The sequence below is a fragment of the Oncorhynchus mykiss genome, chromosome 28 (genome assembly GCF_013265735.2).
Source record: "Oncorhynchus mykiss isolate Arlee chromosome 28, USDA_OmykA_1.1, whole genome shotgun sequence".
Lineage (NCBI taxonomy): Eukaryota > Metazoa > Chordata > Actinopteri > Salmoniformes > Salmonidae > Oncorhynchus > Oncorhynchus mykiss.
In genome coordinates, this window is record NC_048592.1 from 24,075,755 (window position 1) to 24,094,920 (window position 19,166).

Sequence of the window (19,166 nt, forward strand, 5' to 3'; positions counted from 1 at the left end):
AGGGATGCTGCTCAAAAACACCAAAGTACAGAATTAGGCATACTGTAAGCATAGTGGAATATAGGCTGGATCAGGGAAGAATGAGAAGGTAACCTACAGAAGGACTTTTTGTCAGTTGCTCATTCCTATTTTAAAAGCCCTGCCAGTCAACTTTGCCTGCTTGTAGTGTGAACATACAAATAGCAATGTGCAAATAGAAAATGGCCACAAGTTCATCTTAGTACAGCCCCACACAAACAAAGCTGATCTCCATTATGAAGACACTACTATGCAAGCAGACAATCCCCTCTGGGATTACTAGTTATCTAGTAGTCCGAGTTGGGGCAACAGACTCCGTGAGAAAATGCTAGTGAACATGTTTGCTTGTCGGTTCCAGAGAAGACATCATGAAAAACACAATACACACACAAAACAAAATCAGTGTTTCCACTTAGATACATTTATGCGCACCACCACTGCTATTGCCACCACACAGAAAAAAACATTAATTTCCGGGATGGAGAAAAGCTTTGCGATTGGATTTAGTCATTTTGACAGAAAGTATGTAGAAAAGCTAATTTACCTATATATTTGTTTAAGAATATAATCTTTGAGAACTAGAAAACCCCATAGACAATGAGAAAACAATTAATAGATTTGCAGGAAATTAGCAACATTTCTCTTCGCTGCTAAATCCAGACCGATTTAAAACAGCACCAACCACACCCATAACCACCTGACAGGGCAACCACCTATGCCCCTTGTTAGGGCAATGGAAACGTCAGCTCTACCCAAAATTACAACCAACTAATTGTAGCATTACTGCAAAAATGGTAGAGGCAAGTGGAAGGGGGAAAAGTAAGGAACTTGTCTGTTGGCCATGCATTAAAGACCAAAATTGGATAAAGCAAATTGTGATGAATAAAATATAAAAATGTTAAAGTATACCAGTTTAATTTAAGGACCAACACATTGACAGCTGTGCCACAGATTCCAAAATAGTTTGGAAGAGATCTTTCATGTACTGATACACAAAACAAAGCTGGATTCAAAACTTAGAATTGTTAAATTATAACATTCTATTGGTTGCAGGAATTGTGTATAACTACATAAATATCTCCCTCTATATAAAATATCTCACTCTATAAATATAGGATACAACCATAACAGTTCTGCAGATTTTGCTGCGAAGAGACCGAATCAGATCATTTGTTTTGGTACTGCACATATGAAGCTTGTTTTTGGTCGCAGGTCCAGGAATGGTTGATGCGCAACATTTACCTGGAGCTAACACTGCCGATTTTACTACTGGGTGATTTGAAAAGTCATAGTTGAACTACAATATAATAATTTTGGCCAAAATGTTTAAGTTACAATGTGTTGAAACTATGAGAATAGAAAGGTTAAGAACGTACAGTTGAAGTCGTAAGTTTACATACACCTTAGCCAAATGCATTTAAACTCAGTTTCACAATTCCTGACATTTAATCCTCGTAAAATTCCCTGTTTTAGGTCAGTTAGGATCACCACTTTATTTTAAGAATGTGAAATGTCAGAATAATAGTAGAGAAGGATTTATTTAAGCTTTTATGTCTTTCATCACATTCCCAGTGGCTCAGAAGTTTACATACACTCAATTAGTATTTGCTAGCATTGCCTTTAAATAGTTAAACTTGGGTCAAACGTGTTGGGTAGCCTTCCACAAGCTTCCCACAATAAGTTGAGTGAATTTTGGTCAATACCTCCTGACAGAGCTGGTGTAACTAAGTCATGTTTGTAGGCCTCCTTGCTCGCACACGTTTTTTCAGTTCTCAATCCTATGGATAATTTGTGGGCAGGTCAGGGCTTTGTGATGGCCACTCAAATTCCTTGACTTTGTTGTTCTTAAGCCATTTTGCCACAACTTTGGAAGTATGCTTGGGGTCATTGTCCATTTGGAAGACCCATTTGAGACCAAGCTTTAACTTCCTGACTGATGTCTTGAGATGTTGCTTCAATATATCCACATTTTCAATCCTCATGACGCCATCTATTTTGTGAAGTGCACCAGTCCCTCCTGCAGCAAAGCACCGCCACAACATGATGCTGCCACCCCCGTGCTTCACGGTTGGGATGGTGTTCTTCGGCTTGCAAGCTTCCCCCTTTTTCCTCCAAATATAACGATGGTCATTTTGGCCAAAAACAGTTCTATTTGTTTCAAACCAGAGGACTTTTCTCAAAAAAGTACGATCTTTGTCCCCATATGCAGTAGCAAACCTTGCGTACTATTGTTTGTACAGATGAATGTGGTACCTTCAGGCGTTCAGGAAATTGCTCCCAAGGATGAACCAGACTGGTGGTCTACTTTTTTTTTTTTCTTTCTGAGGCTTGGCTGATTTCTTTTGATTTTCCCATGATGTTAAGCAAAGAGGCACTGAGTTTGAAGGTAGGCCTTGAAATACATCCACAGGTACACCTCCAATTGACTCAAATGATGTCAATTAGCCTATGAGAAGCTTCTAAAGCCATGACATTTTCTGGAATGTTCCAAGCTGTTTAAAGGCACAGTCAAGTTAGTATATGTAAACTTCTGACCCACCGGAATTGTGATACAGTGAATTATAAAGGGAAATAATCTGACAGTAAACAATTGTTGGAAAATTACTTGTCTTGGACAGAATTTGTGTCTTAACCGGCTTGCCAAAACTATAATTTGTTAACAAGAAATGTGTGGAGTGGTTGAAAAACAAGTTAATGACTCCAGCCTAAAGTGTATGTGAACTTACAACTTGTGAAACATCACAGCAAATAGAACAAAAAAATTGGATGGTGTTAAGATATAGATGGAGGGGTTGAGTGGAGCTGAAGGTCGGGATTAAAAACAGGGGGGTAAGTGTTATTACTAACTATCAGATAGAGCACAACTGATTGGGATAAAGAGGAGACTGTAGTCGAGGGTTGTGTTGAAAGCTCTACTATTAGAGCCCTGAAAGTCCTGAGGCAAAGGAGCATGTCTGTAACAGTTACTCTCCACTGGCTGCTGTCAGAAAAGGGTCCAGCGCTGCATCCAACCCAGTCCTGCACACGCTGGGCTCAGTCATTCCACCTGCTTCACACAGTGACGGCCCCTGTGGACCCTTCTCAACCAGAGGCAGAGTCAACGCACAACAAATAGTTTACTATTATCACCTGGGTACTCCCAGAGCTTTCAGAAACATCACATTCAGCATGACCTCCCATCGTCTTCACTGTGAGCTCTCTGATGCTTCCGAGGCTGTGTCTGTGGTTGTCCATCTGTGCTGTCAAACTGGCTCACAAGGAGTTGAGGAGCGGCTAAGCATCAGATTGTCAGGGAATAAGCACTCTGATGAGAAAGACACGGCTGTGTGAGCTTCTGACTTGGCGGCTGCTGATTCGTCGCCGTGACCAATTTCCATTTCATGGGCTTCGGTTTCATCACTTCTGCTGCTGGCTGCTACCCTCCGAGTCATTCTTCCTCCATCAAACCCCACGTCACAAACGAACACAGATGGACTGACGGCTAAGGAGTTACGGTTAAATCCACCTGAGCCAAAGCTTACAGACAGAGGCAGCTTGAAGAATGGATAATCCACATTGTGTACGCTAGGCTACTCCTTTTGCAATCCACACCCAATAGGCCTTTAGGTGTGACTTAGATTAGCCCATGTTAAAGTAACACACCAATATCCATAATCTAGTTACAAGTTTAAAGTCATAGTTGGAGCCAAACCCCTTAATGGAAAACCTTAGTAATGATTCTCAGCTGTGGACAATTCATGGGGCTGTGAGTATTCAAGAGGGAGACTTTTACTTTGATTGTGTCTTTCTTCAATTTGATACAATAATGGAACAGGCCCCTCTGTTTGCCCGGGTCATATTTCACAAATGCTGCATTACAAGTTCAGTGGACTCTGTCCAGTCAAGCATACACAAAACACACCAAGAGCAAGTTGAAATCTGACATCAAAACCAAACAAGTGCCACTGAGACCAAGACAGGAGGAACGACAAACCCATAATCCAGTCACGCAATTCTATAATTCCCCACTCTCCAGCTCACATCTGACCTGGCTGCTATAGAAACTGGGCAGACGTCACTGACTACTGTGTCAATGCTTCCGAGCATTTCAGGTCTGCTTGACCTTTCCCAATAAAAAGCCTCAGTGCCTCCCTCCCTCTGTCACAGAGGGGAGAGATTCACTTTTCCCCAGTAGCCTGATGGGAAATGTTATTTTGGGGAGGATGCGAATCATAATTAACTAACTATAGACAGGGAGGGGGGAGGAGTTTGTCACTGTCATAGTGGACAGAGCACACAGCATGGTTTTATTGCTCTAGTTAGGCAAACGGCCAGGGAAGCTTTCGTTTGTTGACCGGGATAGGTCAAAGTCCCTTATTTACTAAACACAGTTTGGACTGATCCGCCCGTCTATAGATGGGAGGCCTCGGTCACGTTGAGCTCCAGACCCAGGGAAGATAAGACAGTGGACTGGAAAAGGATTCAAATGATCCAGGGGGAAAAAAACTTAATGTCTATACAGGTTGGAACACTTTTACAATGCAAAACGATACTGGTAGCTTCCTGCTTTAATAGTAGGTCACCTTCACTTGCTAGCTGACGGCTGAATACACTACCCTAATACTTTATTTTGTGATAATATGCAAAACATGCTGATTTCAAAGCGGATTGTCACCCCCAAAAAATTTATTGACTTAGTCTTCCTTTGCCTCCGCTCTGGTTTCCACTAGATTCCATAGCCACATTCCGCCTCGCAATTGGTGTCATACATTTATTTAAAAGACTGCACACACTTTTATAAAATAAATTGCTTCTTCTATGCAAATGTTGTTAAATCAGTATAATAAAGCTATGTTCTCTTAGAAGTTGCCAATAAAATAAGTCCTAAATGGAAGGGATTTTTTGTCATCTGGAGCCCCATGAAATCAGCTAAAATAAGCTTGACTCAATGCATGCACACACTCCTATTGAATGATATGTATTCACCTGTATTGTGAATAGACCTAGGCTGCATCTTGATTTACCCAGTTTATCAATAGATACTATTAAAATACACGTTTACCATTGGTAAAACAACCTAACTACAAAACAAAGTCTAAATCGATTGTATAATGGATTAAATTAATGCATACATGACTGTCTAAAAATGGACATAAAAATGCTCAAAACGTAATTACTTGGACTCAAGACGCCCAACGATTGGACAGATCAGTAACTGAGTTCATCTGTCTGGATCAAGTGCCATTCTGTGACTTCGGATGATAAGCCTTTTTTGTGATGGTATCAAGTATTGTGATCCTAAACCTGTTATCAGTATCAAAGTAAAAACTCTGGTATCGTGACAACACTAAATGTAAGAAAAATAGCATTATGTGACTTAGTTTATATTGCAAGCTATAGCACCCACATTTTAAAATAAAATTGGATTTTATAGGACCAGAGATTTGTCTAATATGTTCTTTTTTTCGCCATAGGAAATCTGTTATCGTAGTATGATTATTCAACGTCAATACTGATTATTGAGGCCCAAAAGAAAAATCGGATAGAATAAAAATCGGCCTCTTTTTTATTTATTTTTTATTTGTAATAATGACAATTACAACAATACTGAATGAACACTTATTTTAACTTAATATAATACATAAATAAAAATAAATTTAGCCTCAAATAAATAATGAAACATGTTCAATTTGGTTTAAATAATGCAAAAACAAAGTGTTGGAGAAGAAAGTAAAAGTGCAATATGTGCCATGTAAGAAATCTAATGTTTAAGTTCCTTGCTCAGAACATGAGAACATATGAAAGCTGGTGGTTCCTTTTAACACGAGTCTTCAATATTCCCAGGTAAGAGGTTTTAGGCTGTGGCTAATAGTATTTATAGGACTATTTCCCTCCATACCATTTGTATTCCATATACCTTTGACTATTGGGATGTTCTTATAGGCACTTTAGTATTGCCAGGGTAACAGTATAGCTTCCGTCCCTCTCCTCACTCCCTACCTGGGCTCGAACCAGGAACACATTGACAACAGCCACCCTCTGAGCATCGTTACCCATCGCTTCACAAAAAGAGCAAGGGGAACAACTACTCCAAGTCTCAGAGCGAGTGACGTTTGAAATGCTATTAGCGCGCACCCCGCTAACTAGCTAGCCATTTCACATCGGTTACACCAGCCTAATCTCGGGAGTTGATAGGCTTGAAGTCATAAACAGCTCAATGCTTGAAGCACAGCGAAAAGCTGCTGGCAAACGTTTGAATGAATGCTTACGAGCTTGCTGCTGCCTTCCACCGCTCAGTCAGAATGCTCTATCAAATCATATACTTAATCGTAACATAATAACACAGAAATACGAGCCTTAGGTCATTAATATTGTCAAATCCGGAAACTATCATCTCGAAAACAAGACGTTTATTCTTTCAGTGAAATACAGAACCGTTCCGATAATTGTATCTAACGGATGACATCCATAAGTCCAAATACATTGCACAACCATCAATGTTATGTCATAATTACGTACAATTCTGGCAAATTAGTTCTCAACGAGCCAGGTGGCCCAAACTGCTGCATATACCCAGACTCTGCACAGAATGCAAGAGAAGGGACACAATTTCCCTAGTTAAAAGAAATTCATGTTAGCAGGCAATATTAACTAAATATGCAGGTTTAAAAATATACTTGTGTATTGACTTTAAGAAAGGCGTTGATGTTTATGGTTAGGTACACATTGGTGCAACGACAGTGCTTTTTTTCACGAATGAGCTTGTTTAAAATCACCCGTTTGGCGAAATAGGCTGTGATTCAATGATAAATTAACAGGTACCGCATCGATTATATGCAACGCAGGACATGCTAGATAAACTAGTAATATCATCAACCATGTGTGGTTGATGTGTGGTTAACTAGTGATTATGTTAATATTGATTGTTTTTTATAAAAGGTACGTTTAATGCTAGCTAGCACCTTACCTTGGCTCCTTGCTGCACTCACATAACAGGTAGTCAGCCTGCCACGCAGTCTCCTCGTGGAGTACAATGTAATCGGCCATGATCGGTGTCCAAAATTGCCGATTGTTAAGAAAACTTGAAATTGGCTCTAATTAAAATCGGCCATTCCGATTAGTCGGTCAACCTCTAAATCATAACAACCCTAAAAGGCACACACCAGTAGCATTAGACTCATTAATGTAACAGCTTTCATTTTTGGATAAGATACACAGCATATGGCACAGCAGTGCTGTGCCTAGAAGCACAGAATGAGATGTTTAACGTCACACGCTACATGTTAACAAGCACGTTGTAATAAAGGTTATTTAATAAGGTGAGTTGTGGGAGGCATAAATAATTTCCTAAACAGCAAAAGTCCCTGATTGAGATATGTGAATACCTTATACCTCAAGACTCCATTGGGGACTTTTACTTGCCACCAAACTTGTTTCACATCTTTCGCCATGTGTTAAATGATACTGGAAAGGGCAGCAATGTCTTTCCATTTCATATTTTTGGGTCTTTGGTGGAAAAAGCTTTCCTTTGGCCCTCCATTTAGGCTACTAAGCATTCTTTCCAACTTAAGAGATTGAAGACAAGGGGGAATCACAATGAATGTGTCGACTACCTACATCCACTTGCTTCTTGATTAAGTGGCCATTGTGCCCTTGGGCTGAATATAATTATAATTCCCTCCAAAGCACCTCACTCCACATGGCTCACTCAGATCTCAATTCTTATTAGCCAATGCCCGTCACATGATCGGGTCCTTCTCAAAGGCATCACAGCGCCGAAGTAGGCAACAAGTGAAGACAGACAACGGCACGCGGCCTTCATATTGAAGATGCTAGAACTGTCCATATTTACTTTTGTCAGCAAACAAGAGGAGTAACAGCGAAAACAAATCTACTATCAAAGTACACAGGTTGACCTATTCTATTGGTGAGCTTGTCCTTCTGTGCGAGAAATAAATATTCCAAACATACTGTACTCAGGGAGTTGTGGATGCGATAGATCCCCAATTAATCCACCACTGTACATAAAAAAATAAACATTTAAAAGCAATGAGGCTGATGCAACAGATCAGAAGGTTTAGTTGAAAATGTTGATAAACTATTAGGCTATTTCTTCACATTATAGTCGCAGCAATGCGCACACGGCAGTAGGCTATAAGCGCAAGTGTTTCAAAATGCAATTAGCAGGAACACCGTTCTCAAAAGCGCACCAAAATGCATGCTGACAGATGACAACATCAACGAAAGAAAGTTGAGAACATGAGAGAAATACTGGTTTCAATGGCATAAAAGAGGAAGTGTTTATACAAAAGCCTTTAACATTCCTATGATCGGAACATGGTAAGAGATGCTTCATAAAAAGGACAAAAAACATCCAGGTTTTAAACAATTACATTTATGGTCAAATCGTTTCAAAATGTTGACTGCCACTGCTCAGATCACAAGGTGGGTGATGTTGCAGTGTGGAACAGGCACTGGCCTTGATCTGAACGAACAGTGCTTCAAGTATGGTCAACACAATCAAGCCTTTAGATATAAATAATTATCCTACATTATATTTGTCATATGACTGGCGTTTTAGCATGCATACGTTAAAAACATTTTTTAAAGAGAAAGTCTCCTTTAAGTTTGGCTACATTTTCAGGCACCTCCCTCATGGCAGCATTGGTCAGGACATGACAGCCTGTGTGTATTGGCTACAGCCCATCACCTACACTTAGGCTACAAGTAGGCTAATTATTTATGTACATTTTCACACACTTGTTTTTCTTAATAAAATGGCTACTGTTTCAGTTTTCAAATCAATTTAATTGGCTAATGGCCTTGGTGCCCTGGCAGATTGGGCACCTCTTGAAGGCCATATGGCCTTGCCCCTCAAATTAAACCATTTCAGGCCTGGATGGTTGGCTTGGTGTTTTTTTAGCTGTGCTCCGCATACGCACAAATGGAACACCAAGTCAAAGCAAATTAAGTGTCTTCAAGACTAAATGGAACTGTCAGCCACAATGCACATTCCCCAAATAGGTTTACAGTATTTACAATGTTTTATAATATCTGTTTAAAGATTGAGCTTTGACGTCCGTTTGAGTACTCAACTATTTATTGAGAACTACAGTTGAAGTCGGAAGTTTACATACACCTTAGCCAATTACATTTAAACTCAGTTTTTCACAATTCCTGACATTTAATCCTAGTAAAAATTCCCTGTCTTAGGTCAGTTAGGATCACCACTTTATTTTAAGAATGTGAAATGTCAGAATAATAGTAGAGATAAGGATTTATTTCAGCTTTTATTTCATTCATCACATTCCAAGTGGGCCAGAAGTTTGCATGCACTCAATTAGAATTTGGTAGCATTGCCTTTAAATTGTTTAACATGGGTCAAACATTTTGGGTAGCCTTCCACAAGCTTCCCACAATAAGTTGGGTGAATTTTGGCCAATTCCTCCTGACAGAGCTGGTGTAACTGAGTCAGGTTTCTAGGCCTCCTTGCTCTTACACACTTTTTCAGATCTGCCCACAAATATCCTATAGGATTGAGGTCAGGGCTTTGTGATGGCCACTCCAATACATTGACTTTCTTGTCCTTAAGCCATTTTAAGCCACAACTTTGGAAGTATGCTTGGGGTCATTGTCCATTTGGAAGCCCCTTTTGCGACCAAGCTTCAACTTCCTGATTGATGTCCCTCCTGCAGCAAAGCACCCCCACAACATGATGCTGCCACCCCCGTGGTTCACGGTTGGGATGGTGTTCGTCGGCGTGCAAGACTCCCCTAATTTCCCTCCAAACATAACAATGGTCCTTATGCCCAAACAGCTCTATTTTCGTTTCATCAGACCAGAGGACATTTCTCCAAAAAGTACAATCTTTGTCCACAAATGCAGTAGCAAACCGTAGGCTGGCTTTTTTATGGTGGTTTTGGAGCAGTGGCTTCTTCCTTACTGAGCGACCTTTCAGGTTATGTCGATATAGGACCCGTTTTCCCGTGGATATAGATAATTTTGTACCCGTTTCCTCCAGCATCTTCACAAGGTCCTTTGCTGTTGTTCTGAGATTGGTTTGCACTTTTCGCACCAAAGTACATTCATCTCTAGGAGACAAAACGCACGCCTTCCTGAGCGGTATGACAGCTGCGTGGTCCCATAGTTGTTTATACTTGCGTACTATTATTTATACAGATGCACGTGGTACCTTCAGGCATTTGGAAACTACTTCCAAGGATGAACCAGACTTGTGGAGGGTTTACAACAAAAACAATTCTGAAGTCTTGGCTGATTTCTTTTGATTTTCCCATGATGTCAAGAAAAGAGGCACGGAGTTTGAAGGTAGGCCTTGAAATACATCCACAGGTACACCTCCATTGACTCAGATAATGCCAATTAGCCTAACAGAAGCTTCTGAAGCCATGACATAATTTTCTGGAATTTTCCAAGCTGTTTAAAGGCAGTCAACTTAGTGTATGTAAACTTCTGACCCACTGGAATTGTGATAGTGAATTAAGTGAAATAAATCGGTCTGTAAACAATTGTTGAAAAGTTACTTGTGTCTTGGACAAAGTAGATGTCCTAACCGACTTGCCAAAACTATAATTTGTTAACAAGAAATTTGTGGAGTGGTTGAAAACCGAGTTAATGACTCCAACCTTAGTGTATGTAAACTTCCGACTTCAACTGCACATAGCCTAGTTTGAGGAGTGAAATAGCCATCACCTGCCAGACAGCGCGAGAGCAGCTCCTCAAAAATCTGGTACTAGAATGAAACATGCTTTAGTAATCTGTCATTGTGCAATAAATAACAATTCTAAATGTAATCGTGTGTTAAACTGTTTTGATAGCCACGATTAAATAGCTACTATTTTTATTCCTCAATCTCAACTCGTAATTAAAGCGCTCCTCCCATTCGCCATTCGAGTGCATAGGCTATAGTCAACAGTAGGGAAGCTATCAGCACGTCACCATCACTTTGCAATGTGAGCTTGAGGCAGTATAATTGTTTGAAACCTGAATGTTTTACTTGACTTCAAATAATGAGGCATGTCTTACCTTGCTTCAAAATGTCCTAGCCGAATTCCAGCCATAGAAATATGGTGGTAATTATTTTACAAAGACTTCCACGTGGCATTAACCAGAATTTATCTTTTGTTCTATTGGTTTTCAGATCAAACTTCTTTCTTTGTCCAGAAGCCAAAGGCACAATCCTAGTCATATTAAAAACCCATCTTAGTTAATGCTATTAGATTCCCCTCCTAAGTTTCTAACACATGGAACCGCTCACATTAGGTGTGCTGTTTAGAAGTGTGTTTCCTGCGAACTGCATCTTGGCAAATGTTTGAAAATGATATGTCAACAAAAACTTGATTGTTGACATGCAAAACATTTTGGGACGATATCAACAATGGACTAATGAAACAAATACCAAAATATCATTTTGGGTGGAGTTTTCCTTTAATGAAAAATGTCAGTTTCTTGTATGCTTGCATAGGATTTTCTGTTGGTTACATCATTTTACTGTTTGGAAAAAATGTAAATCGACAAACGGTCATTAATGAGGGTTGGTTAGTCGGTAGCAAAATTTACGAAAATGTGCATTTCTAGTTCAGGTGATAGAGGTAGTTTTTGTTACAGGCACAAGTATTGGGTACCTACCAGATGAGAGCTCTCTTTTGGTTCTTGTACTTGCTGCACCTGTGGTTCAGCTACAACTTTTGTATCCTGGTCAGAAGTCATGAGCCGTCTACTTCTTGGCTCCTCAGGGAGAAGTCTCTTTGTCACCAAGTAATCTGTGGATAGAGAAACAAATACGCTTACCAAGGTTCTATTCATTAGTGCACACCATTGCAAAAACGAAACCAAGTGTTCATTGGACAAATTCAGGTAGCTGCCTCCCTGTTTCGTCCCATTTAATTTATTGTGAATTACACAGAGAATACCCTACAACAACCAATGCTGTAGCTCTCCATGGAAGTCCAAATAAATATTTCCTTAAGATTAAAATGTATTAATTACTAACAGAGATCATCAACTAGATTCTACAAAGGGAGGCTTTTCTCTTGAGCGGATGGTCAGGGGACTGGAAACAATTACAATTGATGAATTAGTAGACTGCAAATTGACCATAAGAAGCCCAAACAGATCATATTTTTTAAAAGATAACATTTCAAATCTTGTTTACATTTGTATATGATCACATGCCTCTCTCAATGATGAGTGGGAATATATTCCCAAAATTAAAATCCCTTGAAGCTGATTTCCTGGTGCGTTTTTAGTCTACAGTACCAGTGAAAAGTTTGAAAACACCTACTCATTCATGGGTTTTTCTTTATTTTTTACATTGTAGAATAATAATAACAATAATAATAAAAAAACTATGAATTAACACATGGAATCATGTAGTAACCAAAACAAGTCAAAAAAATGTTTTACTCGCTTAACAAAGTAGCCACCCTTTAAATAGCTAAATAAAGGTTCAATTTTTTTTTTTTAAATGTGCCTTGATGACAGCTTTACACACTCCAACAATGAAAATGAAACAACTTATTTTACTCAAAACTTAGGGGGCCAAATAAAAGAAAGCCGCAATATAGAGGAACCATGCTGGACATCACGATGAGTGTCAACAAAACTTAAACAATCTATAAGAAAAATAGCATAAACACCATTGGAAATGTCTTTCTATCCAATAGATTCCATTTGTACAGAAATTATAATTGTCCAACAATCTAATGCCTGTCTAACATGAGCTCTCATTGTGTTTGCAAACAAGACAAAAATAATGGCATATCTGTATAGCATACCACCTTGGATCTATATGCTCAATCCCACAGACAGTGCGAACTCTGCTAAACAGGCCAGTGTAATTGACTACACAGTATACACAGTATTGCACAATATACCAAAATGTACGTACTTTTTCCATACTAGAACATAAAGAAACACTTCTGTACTAGAATTTGTTACTTTTGGTAATTCTGTAAAATGTGTAAAATTCTACTAATTTTTGGTTGATGACATGAGCATATGTGAGCAGTATAATATGAATACACAACCCAAATGTAATGTCAAATGCACTCATAACTTGACAGCAATATTTAGACTTTGCATTTGTCTGGGTTTGTTAGCAGTAGCCACTAGCCAGCCAGCCATAGACTAAAATAATAGCAGCAAGCACAAAATCAATTGCATTTCTAAGGTGTGTAGACAACTGCAACAAGCTTCAGAAATGAGCTTCAAAGCGTCGTTGTTTTGGAAGCAGACTATTTACTTAATACATTAAAATTATTTAGCTATAATGAGTAATGAATGTAATTTCACACAAGATCAGCATATTAACCCTGATGTATCAAATTACATTTTAAAACAACTTAAATGTAATTGGAAAATGATCTGCTCCGTCTCCGATATGGTTTTGCAAAGAAAATTGAAGGTATTCTGTAACTTAATGGCATTTTATTTTGGCAAGAAATTGAATAAAATATATTTCAGTTATCAACAATTTTCCTTATGCAAAACCATATCACTGTATATATACTTTTCTATTGTGTTATTGACTGTACATTTGTTTATTCCATGTGTAACTGTTGTTTGTGCCGCACTGCTTTGCTTTATCTTGGCCATGTGGCAGTTGTAAATGAGAACTTGTTCTCAACTGGCCGACCTGGTTAAATAAAGGTAAAATATATATTTTTAAATTTTGTTTAACGTTTAAAAGACAAAGCCCAGTGGTTATTCTGTGACTAGCTAATACGCTTTATGTTTTTATTGCCATGGTATTGATTCACTATCAGACTATCGTTTTGGTATCGAGTATTGTTTCTGTATCAAGTATTATGATACTAAACCTGGTATCAGTGTCGATGTCCAAAATCTGGTATCGTGACAAAACAGATGCTTTTCCATCAAGCAAGCCACAAGGAAAACTACAGTTATGAAAGTAATTGAAAGATCCTTGCCAACGGTTGCAAGATTCCCATACTATTATTTAACAACTCTCATACTTAATACTGCGTCATCATGGACATATTTGGCATATATGGGCCTAACTGGCTATCGTTTTAATGTTGACCATGTATATAACTGTCTTTTAGTCGATTCCTACTCATTCTGTGAAACAGAAGCTAGATGCTATCTGAAAGGTGGCCAAATTGCTAAAAGTGTTTACAGAAAGTGCCAACTTTGCTCTACCAACTCCCCTGTGGATTAGACAAGCCAACAGATTAAATTCATATAAACCTGTTGCCATTCTGCTGACTAATGTGTATCTGTGTTTTAGGATTGTGCTGTTGTACAGTACGCAAGCAAGCATAGTTCTGGTCTCCACAAAAATTGCCATTTTAGCACAAATATTTTCACTACATAATTGTGGTGGTGACTGCAATACATTAAGCTTAAGATCACTTTATTGGTCAATTGCACACAAAGTCAACCGAAACGTTACTTTGGCTCCGAAAGACACGCGGTTGTGGAGGGGGAGGTTAAGTACCTTAATCAAGAGCACAACAGGCAGTGGCATCTAGGATTTGATACCAGCAACCTTCTGGTTGCCAGCTCACTTCCCACCAGATTTTTCATAATAGGATGCAGTTTTCTAACTGGAAACTCCAGGTGCTGGCTCGCCTCTCTATGGGCTAGGATACCTGCCGCCCCCAAAGTGATAGATGGCATGATGTGTTTGGTAGAGCCTACCAGTGGTTGTCAACAGTTCACAAGTTCCTATTGAACATTCCCCATATCAGTGTAAACAGACAATTTGACAATTCCATATTTGATTGGTACTACCAAACTTGTTTGCACTATGCATTTGCACTTAGTTTTGATATTCTCAGTACATTTCAAGAAAACTCCTAGGGAGACTACAGTCTAGCAAGGAGGATTTATATTGTGTGTGTTTACAGGACGATGGTTAACCTAGCTACCTGACTAGTTAGGGCAATGTTTACAAATTTGCCAATTAGACAGTGGATCATGGGGCGCGTTCAGCAACAACCAACGTTGAGATAGCATATTTATATGTAGAAGAAACATGCATCTGACTTGTAGAATGAGGAAACAATTCAGCTCTTTTCGTGGCATTCATATCTGCAACGTCCGACTACTGAACGTGGCCGTGGTAACTTGGGTGGCAGTCTGCTCTCTTGCCAACTCCCCATGGAATTGTGAAAAGAACAGATCTGGGACCAGGCTAGAATCGTGGTGGCATGTGACTGCCACATAGCAAATAACAATAAAGCAAAGCAGAGTCAAGCCAGTTAATCTACAAAGTTGACACAAATTGCTAGAAGAAACAGATGCCATCACCAACAATCAGTGAAAGATGGCGACCTCCGGCGTGATTCAGGTCCTCCAACCCCCTCGCATCGTTGATGGAGACTTGTCCAACGGCAAAACGGATAGTCTTCAACTCTTCATGTGCACAGCCATGCATGATACTTTTCTAAGCTTGCCAGTTTAGCAATACATTATTTTAATTAGTAACAATCATTATAATAAATATTTGGCTAACTCAACCACTTCATATTAGTTTAGGTAGCAACAAGATACGACGTGGGAAGACGTAGCTTGCTACGTTGGCTAAGTTAGATAGTTACTGTTAGCTATGCAATGCTAAAAACAACGCACATCAAGCAACCCGTTACTGTAGATGGCTAGTACAGTAGCTAGCCAGACACCTCAGATCACTGGAATTTGGCTAGTTAACGTTAGCTACGAGGCCATCGTCTTTGCCAAATATTATAGGTGTAGCTAGTTAACGTTACCAACATCGAGTCGGCGAGCGAGCTGGCTAGCAGAGATAGCAAACTCGTTAGTTAGCAATGGGCGATACTCACCTTTCAGCTCTCACTGCACGGCGATGCAGACTGGTGGTAAGCAAGGCCTTGAATTGGCTTCCAGGCTGAATACGCACAGTATTAAAGCGAGCTAGTTACGAGTTAGCTATGATTAACTAATTAGCCGGTGTCTTCGAATGAGCAATAACAAACTGTTGATGGCTAAAAATAATACCCGCCCTTTTAAATCTTAGAAAACTAAATATCGTAGCTAACCTTAGCTTTCCCAACTAGCAATGCAAGCTAGCAAATCAATAGAAATGTAACTATTAACTTTGCACTTCAATTTGTTTGGTTCAGTCGGACTAAAATAATATTATTCTTCGAAATGTATCGAACGGCGGTTCTTCGAGTGGGAAAGTGGATAAGGAACATCAACCCTGAACTCTTAAAATACTGGATTTAACTTGAAGCGTTCGCTTGCTAGCTGCATCAACGATATACCAGTGGGGAATGGAGAAAATGCAGTTTCCCTTCCCTTTGGGAGTAGTTCAGACACCACCAAAGCTGTCACAAAAGCAAGGAACTCCCGCCTCCTACCACAATGAACATGCTCCTCGGTTGGTCGAAATTCAGTGGCTCACGGATCCACTCGTGATCAACGGTGTGGATCACAGGCCACATGGGCGTGGATTGGTTGAATTTAAAGGGTTGTACCGTATTATAAAGAAATCAGAAGTGTTGTTTAAAAAATCTAGCCTAATTTATTGGTCACCGACAATTCCATCAATGCTAGGTATACATGAAACTAGGAGATCAACACCCCAAATCAAAGTTGAAAGACATTCAACTTTAGAAATATTAATCCAACTGATATACTGCCTCCTCAATTAAATAAATATCAACAAAGTAGCTGGCCTCGATAGAATGGAACCCACATTTATAAAGTGGTCTGCTAATGTCATAATGTATTCTCTAGCAGATCGATTCAACATGTCTTTAACGACTGGTGAAATACCTTTTGTTTGGAAATGTGTCTGAGTGACTGAAATTCCTTAGATTGAAATAACTACAGACCAATAACAGCAATCTGTTCAAAAGTAAAACATATTTGAGAAATTAATACATTCCCAAATGTGTCAGTACCTAGATACATTTTGTTGAATTTCACCCTTTCAATCATGCTTTAGACCCAACCATTCTGCCACTCCAGCATTAGTGAAACGTACTGATGATAAACATTCTTAATTGGACCAAGGCAAACTACTTGTGTCATCTTGATTTCTACAATTGTAAAGTGACGTTGGAAACCCCCACTTCCGAATAAAACCCCCAAACCCCGATCAGCAGACCGAGCTTACCTCAATTACGAGATGGCTAAAGGTTGCAGACTATGTTTTTCTCCATTAGGAGGACAAAGGTTGTAGACCATTGCTGAATCTTTTAACCATACCACGTGGTTAAACTCTTAGACTATCGATACCGACAGAATAAGAACAAGTCTTTGATATTAATTACTAGTCTGCATCATTGAACTCGAAGAACGACAACGTCCCGAAATGTCCATTCTATAACGAAACGAATGAATGTCACTCTGAACTATCCACTATAAACACGACAGAGAGAGAGAGGGAGAGAGACGAACAATTCTACAAAAGAAATGAACTTTTCACCAGTGATCAAGACGACACACTGAGTGTAAATATATATATTGATTGCAATTGTTCCCGAATGAGTGAGCATTCATGTGCAAAGGATTAGCATTTCAATTGTTATAATTATGACTCTGTAGTGACTTCTTAGTCGACCCCCACTTCCCCTTTTGTCTAACAAGCCGCCATGCCGGTTTAGCCCACTAGGGCACATTCTCCTATCATTTCATGTAACCACATTTACCTTGTTTATTTGTTTGTTTATGCATTTGTGTGAATTACTTAGTTAGTAATAAATAAATGATTTAAGACAATTGATGTATGGATGACTCATAGTGAAGACTGGGTTCGTGCAGATAACCAACAATTTACGACGTTTGGAATGAGACTAACGTGAGTTAAAGTAAATAATTCATTAATTCGAAGACTAATTGATCAGATAAAATATCTGAAAAGTTATTTTAGGAAATGATAACTTTGTAATACGAACATTTTTCCTTGGTGCCACGACTTCCTAGTAATTACGGTTACATGATTAATCAGTCTACTTGCGTAATAACTAATTACAGAGAATCTTTGATAAAAAACTATTAGTCTTCAGTTAATGATACTAAAGACACGACAGAGGACACGCCTTCTACTCGTAATTGGATATGACGAAAAAGGGGGTAAAATACAAAAAAAGATAGCAATGTGTTTTCATGGGACACAAATCCAAACTTATTGCTCTCAGTAGAGGTGTACCTCAAAGCTCAGTATTGACCCCTCGTCTTTTCTATATATTAATTTATCTAATTTGTCAGAACACTATCATTTATACGCTGATGATACGGTGCTCTATACATCAGGTTCAAATCTTTTGCAAATACAGTACAAGCAACTCTCAAGATGATTTAAAAACTTTACAAAAATGGTTTCTAGCAAATAATTTGGAAAGCATTTTGACAACTGGCAAGTGTCTTCACTGACACTTTCAATCTCTCCCTGTCTGTCTATAATACCAACATGTTTCCAGCAGACCACCATGGTCCCTGTGCCCAAGAACACTAAGGTAGCCAAAATGACTACCAACCCATAGCACTCATGTCTGTAGCCATGAAATGCTTTGAAAGGCTGGTTATGGCTCAACACCATTATCACAGAAACCCTACACCCACTCCAATTTGCATACCGCACCAAACAGATCCACAGATGATGCAATCTCTATTGCACTCCACACTGCCCTTTCACACCTGGACAAAATGAACACCTATGTGAGAATGATATTCATTGACTACAGCTCAGCGTTCAACACCACAGTGCCTTCAAAGCTCATCACTAAGCTAAGGACCCTGGGACTGAACACCTCCCTCTGCAACTGGATCCTGGAATTCCTGACGGGCAGCCCCCAGTTGGTAAGGGTAGATAACAACACATCTGCCCCGTTGATCCTCAACACGGGGGCCCCACAGGGATGTGTGCTCAGTGCCCTCCTGTACTCCCTGTTCAGTCATGACTGCACGGCCAGGCACGAATCCAACACCATCATTAAGTTTGCTGATGACACAACAGTGGTAGGCCTGATCACCGACAACGATGAGACAGAGACCTGACCGTGTGGTGCAAGGATCACAACCTCTCCCTCAACGTGATCAAGACAAATTAGATGATTGTGGACTACAGGAAAAGGAGGACCGGGCATGCCCCCATTCTCATCGACGGGGCTGTAGTGGATCAGATTGAGAGCTTCAAGTTCCTTGGCGTCCACATCACC

General features: G+C 39.5%; 1 protein-coding gene across 3 annotated transcripts in view; it reads right to left on the bottom strand.

Annotated features, from left to right (window-relative positions):
* LOC110508773 (la-related protein 4B) overlaps nt 1-16,449 on the bottom strand; it is a 37,937-nt gene extending 21,488 nt beyond the window's left edge. Inside the window, exons 1-2 of one of the 3 annotated variants that reach the window (XM_036965929.1) lie at nt 16,362-16,449; nt 11,644-11,777 (exon numbers count right to left, since the gene is read on the bottom strand). In XM_036965929.1, the coding sequence (XP_036821824.1) occupies nt 11,644-11,724 (81 nt within the window). In that variant the 5' untranslated portion in view covers nt 11,725-11,777; nt 16,362-16,449. Of the gene's footprint in view, nt 1-11,643; nt 11,778-15,821; nt 16,336-16,361 lie in introns of those variants that run through there. The other 2 variants (XM_021589578.2, XM_021589579.2) reach the window with 2 other exon arrangements.
* Nucleotides 16,450-19,166: the final 2,717 nt, after the last annotated feature.